At 40.3% G+C, this 8,488-nt stretch overlaps 1 protein-coding gene across 1 annotated transcript; it reads right to left on the bottom strand.

The window, feature by feature from the left end:
* Positions 1–7,544: 7,544 nt before the first annotated feature.
* On the bottom strand, positions 7,545–8,488 carry LOC126595552 (uncharacterized). Its single transcript, XM_050261833.1, is given in 3 exon segments — positions 7,545–7,964; positions 7,966–8,015; positions 8,347–8,488. Coding segments are annotated over 3 exon segments (591 nt in total). The 5' UTR covers positions 8,468–8,488.

The raw sequence follows: 8,488 nt of genomic DNA, 5'->3' as shown, positions 1-8,488 counted from the left end.
AACCCTTGAAGCCAGATGGCTTCCTTTATAGCTTTTGTCACAGCCATGTATTCTGCCTCAGTAGTCGACAAAGCAACTGTAGATTGCAGAATCGACCTCCAACTTACTGGACCTCCAGCAACAGTGAATACAAAACCAGTAGTGGACCTACGCTTGTCCAAATCACCTGCGTAATCAGAATCCACATATCCAACAACATATTGACCAGTAACTTTATCCTGCTGAAACAATAAACCAACATCCACAGTACCCAGAATATACCGTAGAATCCATTTCACAGCTTGCCAATGCCCTTTTCCTGGATTATGCATATATCTACTGACAATACTAACAGCTTGTGAAATATCAGGCCTAGTACACACCATAGCATACATCAAACTACCAACAACATTTGCATAAGGAATTTGAGCCATGTACTGACTCTCTTCAACAGTTTTAGGAGACATAGAAGCGCTAAGTTTGAAATGAGAGGCAAGAGGTGTACTAACCGGTTTTGAATTTTCATTCATCCTGAAACGTTGTAGTACCTTCTTCAAATATTGCTTCTGACACAGACTAATCTTGCCCTTCGCTCTATCTCTTTCAATTTCCATACCTAGTATCTTTCGAGCTTCTCCCAAGTCCTTCATCTCAAATTCATTACTTAGTTGAGTCTTCAACCTTTCAATCTCCACTTTGCTCTTACATGCTATAAGCATATCATCAACATATAAAAGCAGATAAATGAAGGTTCCATCTTGTAGTTTGCGAAAGTATACACAATGGTCATAGTGACTTCTTGTGTACTTTTGCCCGATCATAAATCCATCAAATCGTTTGTACCATTGTCTTGGAGACTGCTTCAAGCCATACAATGATTTTTCCAATTTGCAAACCCAATTTTCCTTTCCAGCAACCTTAAAACCTTCTGGCTGAGACATATAAATCTCTTCCTCCAAATCACCATGTAAGAACGCAGTCTTGACATCAAGTTGGGCCAACTCAAGGTCAAACTGCACAACTAAAGCCAACAAAATACGAATAGAAGAATGTTTTACTACAGGAGAAAATACCTCATTGTAGTCAATGCCTTCATTCCGAGCGTAGCCTTTAGCTACCAATCTGGCTTTGAATCTTACATTGTCTTTTCCCAAAGATTCCATCTTTTTGGCATACACCCATTTACAACCAATTGCTTTCTTCCCCTTTGGTAACTGAACCAGATTCCAAGTCTTATTTTTATGAAGAGATTTCATCTCCTCATCCATAGATTTCTTCCACAACTCGCACTCTGAACTCATGACAGCTTCTTTGTAGGTGGATGGAATATCATCTTCAATAACAGGAAGTGCATATGCCACAATATCAGTAAATCGAGCAGGCTTTCGAATTTCCCTTCTCGATCTTCTGGTTGCAATATAGTCTTGTTGCTGTGGAGGCTCTTGGGTAAGTGCTTCCTCTTCACCATCCTCGTCCTCATCATCAGAATTAACTGTAGGACTAGTGGTTGTAACATCAGACCTTACTGGAACAACTGGAGTCTTCAGTAACTCCACCTGCTTTGAGCTACTCATGGTCTCGGTCGCTTCAGTTTCACCTTCATGCTTGTTCTGATTAACCATAGCAGCCTCATCAAAAGTCACATCTCTGCTTACAACAAATTTCTTCTCATCTGGACACCAGAGTCGGTATCCCTTCACGCTAGTGCTAAAGCCCATAAATAGAGCTTTCTTTGCTCTTGGATCCAACTTGCTTTCTCTGACATAATAGTAAGCAGAACAACCAAATATGTGTAAAAACTTGTAATCAGTACAAGGTTTACTAGACCATACCTCCATGGGCGTTTTGCCCTCATTCGCAGCAGCTGGCAATCGATTAATGAGATGGCTTGCATAAGTGAGTGCCTCAGCCCAAAATGCCTTGCCTAATCCAGCATTAGACAACATACACCGAACTTTCTCAAGCAAAGTACAGTTCATGCGCTCCGCCACCCCATTCTGTTGCGGTGTCTCCCTAACCGTGAAGTGCCTCACAATACCCTCATCTTGACAAACTTTCAAGAAAGGATCAGACTTATATTCACCCCCATTGTCTGATCTGAGAGTCTTGATCTTTCGACCGCTTTGCGTTTCAATCATCTTTTTCCACTTCAGGAATATCTTCAAGACTTCATCTTTACGCTTCATGGTGTACACCCATATTCTTCTAGAGAAGTCATCAACAAAGGAGACAAAATAATGGCTACCTCCCCAAGATGCATTCTTGGAAGGTCCCCAAACATCAGTGTGAACATAATCAAGAATGCCTTTAGTGTGGTGAATAGCAGTGCCAAATTTTACTCTAGTTTGCTTACCCAACACACAATGCTCACAGAATTCCAATTTGCATGCTTTTGCACCTTTCAATAAGCCTTGCTTCACCAATCCTTGCAACGCTTTTTCACCAGCATGCCCAAGACGCATATGCCATAACCTCGTGGTGTCTGAGCTATCTGCGTCAGCAGCTTCGGTGACAGCTGATCCACCAATAACTGTATTCCCCTGCAAGAAATACAAGTTATTTCGTCTTGTACCTTTCATCACCACCAGTGCCCCGTACACAGCTTTAAGAACTTCACCCTCCATGGTGATCTTGAGACCCTTGGATTCCAATGCACCCAGTGAGATGAGATTTTTCTTCATATCCGGTACATACCGAACATCACTTAATTCTCTGACTGTTCCATCATGCATCTTCAAACAGATTTTGCCTATCCCTTGTGTTTTGCAGGCATTATTATTACCCATCAAAACAACTCCACCATCCAACTCCTCGAAATTAGAAAACCATTCCCGAATGGGACATATATGATAGCTGCAACCTGAATCCAAAATCCACTAATTGGAGTGACCATCAGCATATGAACTAGCCAAAGCAAACTCGAAATCATCATCATCTCCAGATTTTGCAATATTTGCTTCAGAACCCGCTTTCTCCTTCTCTTTGTTCTTCAATTTGGGGCAGTCTTTCTTCCAATGACCCTTTTGGCGACAAAAAGCACATTCATCTTTAGCAGGAAACTTCCCTCGTGACTTTGAACGAGATTTTCCCCGCTTCCCAGATTTTCTTTCCTCTGTTCGACCCCTTGCAACAAATGCCTCGGTTTGTGAATTGTGAGTCTTTAGTTCCTTCTTACGACACTCATGATTCACCAATGCCGCAGACACCTCATCAAGTTTCACCTCGGATTTTCCATACAACAGAGTAGTTGTCAAATGATCATAATCATCAGGCAATGAATTTAACAAACATAGTGCCTTGTCCTCGTCAGGAATTTTCACATCAAGGTTTGCTAAATCAGCAAGTATTTTATTATAATCATTGAGGTGTTCGTGCATAGAGATACCTGGACGATACTGAAATCGGAAGAGTCGCTTCTTCAAGAAGAGACGATTTTCTGCGCTCTTGGTCATATACTTCTCCTCCAATTTCGTCCATAACTCCTTAGCAGAAGTTTCCTTCATATACGGGTATTTCAACTCCTTATCAAGGAATGATCGAATAGCAGCACAATCATGAAGATTAATTCGCGTCCACTGCTTGTCATCAATATCTTCTGGTTTATCTTCCAGAACCATATCCAACTCTTGTTGATACAACACATCCATAACTTCACATTGCCACATACCAAAATTATTAGAGCCATTGAATTTATCAACCTCTAACCTTGTAGTAGTGGTTGGATGTCTATTGGATGAAGACGATGCTGACCCCTTCTTTATAGATTCATCTTTATCTCCAGCCATCTACTCGGCACTATTCACAAATACGGCACTGTTCACAGATACTGTAGCAGTTCACTGTTCACTGAACTGTAGCGCCAACACTATTCACGGAACTGGGCTCTGATACCACTTGTTGTGCGGAAGCGGCATCCAACTGTAAGTGAATAAGTAAAACAGAACATAATAAAACCACTATCAACAAGAACACCAAGATTTATACTGGTTCGGCAATGCCTACATCCAGTTTGGAGACGACGGAGTATTCCACTATAATTAATGAGAACATACAATAGTGTTTATCACTCAATTTCCCAAAGACCCGAATAACCCAAGCTCTCACACTTACAATAGGAAGAGAAAACCAAAAATACAAAGCAAGACAATTTGAGAAAATTCTTCTCTATGCCGAATGGCTTCTTGCTATTTTTCTCTCTTCCTTGTTGTTCACCTCTCAATGCTTATAGGCTGCACCTTGCTCCCCTTTTATAGCCAAAGAAAAGCTTCTCAAAGACATCAATGGCCAAAGGCCTACCATCAAGTCAAAAGAGTTAGGCACAAAGAGTTAGGCACAATTATAGTTTGTCTCCCATTACCACAAAGTAGTCCAAAGATTTGAACTTTGACTACATGTTTGAGTCAATAATCAACATAGTTTACCAGTGCTTTTGCTATGTTTTTATCCTCGATCATCACGTCATTGCATTTTAGCTGTTGTAAAAATCAAATCAGCAGTACAACTACAAATCACGTTGCGAAACGAGGGATTCCGCTCAACTGTTCATGGAATGGGATAGGCAATACACTATCACTTTTATGAAGGGAAGAAGCATTACTCACAAGTTTTTTCGTGCAAAAGCAGCGGAATGGTTGAAACAACTCTTTGGCTTGAGCCTTTTCAACCTCCTTTGTGGCTGGTGACGTACATTAGTAAATTACGATCATCATCAGCATCTTATGCATTCATGCATTTACACACACACACACATACAGAGAGAGAGAATGTACTTTGCGTGGGAATTGCGGTTCTTTGTCTAACTTGGAGCAGCGTGAGAGCTTGACCTCTAGTGACAAGACTATCAATAGTCCATTTGAGAGCATGTTGGCTGCCCTTGTCATTGTCTATTGCTACAGCCACCACCTCCCCCGCCTTCTTTTGTGTATGAACTCTTCCCATTTCTCACCTTCTGTGAATTAATTCAACTCTCCATCAAACTCTAACCAGCATGCGTACGTAGAAATGTCTCCAACTCTGAACGAAACAAATCCCCGACGGAGAACCACCGTCATACGCTCTCCTTGGCAACGCCATGGCACTGGAGCTGTGCTATATTCTCATCAACTCTCTCTCTCTCTCTCTCTCTCTCTCTCTCTCTCTCTCTCTTAAATATTCTAGAGCCAGGGAGATAAGAATGTGTGGAGGGAACGATAGTATAACCAAATTCCCTAACCATCTTGTCTTTGTGCCTCCCCAAATACTCCTTTGTTGCATTGGAGCACGCAGTTGTAACTTCCACCTACTTGTTATTCCTAAATTAGCAAAATTTACATGCCCCAAAAAATCTAGACGAGTCTGAGTCGTTTGTCTCCAAAAGAAAAGTTAGCGAATCGTAACAACACACACACACACATATAGATGTACATATATATACATATACAAACAACTATATATATGTTAAAGAGGTGGCCATCTAGTAACTAGCCTTCACGAAAATTTAAACAAATTAAAACAAATAGAAGGCCGTTCTAAATCTTGTTGAAACAAGCTAGGTTAACTAAAAATTAGAGAAAAGCAAGAGAAATCATAAATAAAACAGCAGCTAAGATATGAACTGAGCATTGTTGGATGTGAAACCTGCATTTACGGATGGTTGCAGCTTAATCTAAGAAAACATCTCAACTGCTTAGTCAGCCGCCAAAATTGTTGCCTCTTGAGGCTTGCTGCCGCAGTTGCTTCCAATGCAAGTCCCGCCTATTGTATGGTGTAGGGTTGGCCTTCTGTTTTGCTGCTGGTACACGTTGCTTGTGCGCTTCAGCTCCATTCACTAGCTACTTTCTGTGGCAGAGTGACGTTAAAACGGAAGCTGGAAAAACCTGATGCTAATTTTGTGGTACTCTCAAACTTGGAGGGTTTCTCCTATTCGAGTCACTCTAGCAGGCTCAAAATTTTGGAAGAAAGAATGTACTGTGCCATTAGTACTTGGCCTTACTACCGTTGGATTAAGATCAAACGGTGGGTGGCCATGATTTCTGTAAACCCGAGGTCTAGGAGAACATGACTGCTAATCTAGCTATAATAATAGTACGTACGAAAAAGTAACTGAACAATTAGAGATCCACTTAGTTGAAGTTGAAAAAAAAATGCTGATATGAACAGCCCAAGAGTAGACGATTGTTGATGCTTTCCATCAACTTACGCCAGAGTTTCTGCGATTAACAACATTTTAGCAACAGCATTAGTCAACCATATTCAATTTCACTCTTCATGTTATACAACAGAATTTCACAGATGACGTGAAATCTTCAGCGTTCCATTCCGTTACAGATCTGACAATATATAACTTAACGTCTTCACCGGCACTGATTCTCCATGGAAATAAGTGAAGAATCTCGGTTGAAGATTGCAACTCATAATCAGTCCTGGCTTCAATTAATCAATTCATCAATCGACAGATAAATTGAAATTTGCAACGGAAAATATCGTCTATTACATGCATTTGGGACAAAACCATTGGGGACAACGTCCTAGTTCTGGAACGTTGAAAGTGTTGTGACTTTGCATTGCACCCGAAACATGTGTTCATTCTTCTATAAAAATAAGGGTGAAGTGCTGATTTAGTCCCTGAACTACCACCTCAGTGAAAATTAGGTCCGTGAATTTTTTTTTTTATAAAATAAGTCCCTAAATTCATTAAAAATTGCTAATTTCATCCATACTATTATATTCAAAGCTATTTTATCCAATTTTTCGTCAACTTAAATCACTTGACACACCTTAAAGTGTAATACCACCATTTTATCGCCTATAAACCCTTAACATTTCATATAGGTTGCGAATCTAACGTCTAATTTAATCTCCAAAGTTAACTTGCACTATTTCTTATGAAAAACTACTAATTTATCCTCCAAAGTTAACTACTAATCTACCTTCCAATGTGTATTACATGCAAGTACTGTGACTTAAATTGATGGAAAATTGAATATAGTAGTTTTGACTATAATATTAGGGATGTAATTGGCATATTTTTATAATTCAAGGGCTGATTTTTCTGAAAAAAAAAGTTTAAAGACCTAATTTTCACTGAGATGATAATTCAAGGACTAAATTGGCAATTCATAAGACTAAAGTTTTTAAACAACTCCAAGCTAATTTACAAAGGCTATACAACACTTTATATGCATATGCGTGCATACAATTGATAGAAAGCAGATAACTTTCGGAAGAATTTAGGCAAGCATATAGGCAACTTAGTCCCATTTCTTCATTGATACTAGGATATTAATTCCAATATTTTTGTGGTTGCAGTATTGGATTAGTCTTCCGGTGAGATTCTACGTTATATGAATTCTGGTGAGATTAGTATTTGATAGCGGTTGATTCGTTTCATAGTTATTCCAAGACAAGCAGTACAAGGCTACAAGCAAAGGAAATACGACCAACAGGCGCAGCTAGCTATTCCAAGAACGTAAATTAAACACACGAGAAAACAACCAACAAAGTGGTATCTATCCGCCATGAATGAACAGAAAAGGCAATCCAACAGCTGCAGCCATCTTATGTTCCAATCCTAAGCTTCATTACCATTATATCTCAGAAGAGGAATCAGAAGAGGAATCGGAAGAGGTATCATCCAATAAGGATGGTTCACCTCTCTCTACTCGTGCCCTGGACATTTCAGCCATTTCTCTCTGTCTTGCCCTGATTTGCTCCACTTCCTCGTGGCTTGGGTACTCATGTTTCAGACGCGCATAACGCCGCCTATAGGGACGAGCATAAGAGCGGCCATGACGGCAGACGTTACCCACAAAACCACAAGTCCTACACATTAGTATATAGCCCTCTCCAACTTCAGTTACGCCCAACGGGGCACTTTTCAGGTACGGACACAGATATTGGTGGTGGCCGTCCATAAGGCAAACTGCACAATGCTCATTCTGAGAATGGCATTTCTTAGACTCACGGTAACGTTTCTTCTTTGCAGTAGGAGTATCATCATCAAGTTAGTTGGAGTTTACTCATAGAGCTTTCGACAGCTTTTGTTTCTTTCTTCCCATCTGTTTGTTGCGCATAAATTAATTAATACTAGATATATTTACTCAGCTAATTAACAGGTCAAATTAAGAGAGCCACCAAAAACCGATACATATTTTCAATATAAAAAGGGAATTCTATCGAAACAAAAAACTAGGCATGTAATTAATTTAAGGGTAATTCTCGCACAGTGACGAAAAACAGCAATTTTTTGTTTGATATGTTTCGTCAAACGCATATATTTTGGGTTTAACAGCAATTAAACTGCAACATTTTGGTTAATATGCAGAATTTACAAACCCTAAAACAGAAACCAAACGCATATATATACACCAAGACAAATCCGGATCTCACCTCGGAGCTCCGCCGGTTGGGCTGGATTCTTCCCCCGCCCGGACTCTGATCGCCCGAGCCAATTGGCCCTGCCTCCGCCTCCGCCTCCGCGCTTGGTGTCGTCTCTGGGTACCCGGATCATGGCTTCGTCTGTGCGAGAGAG

This window comes from Malus sylvestris, chromosome 13 (genome assembly GCF_916048215.2).
Source record: "Malus sylvestris chromosome 13, drMalSylv7.2, whole genome shotgun sequence".
NCBI lineage: Eukaryota > Viridiplantae > Streptophyta > Magnoliopsida > Rosales > Rosaceae > Malus > Malus sylvestris.
Note: the sequence above shows the minus strand (reverse complement) of the source record. Positions and strands in the feature narration are given on the sequence as shown.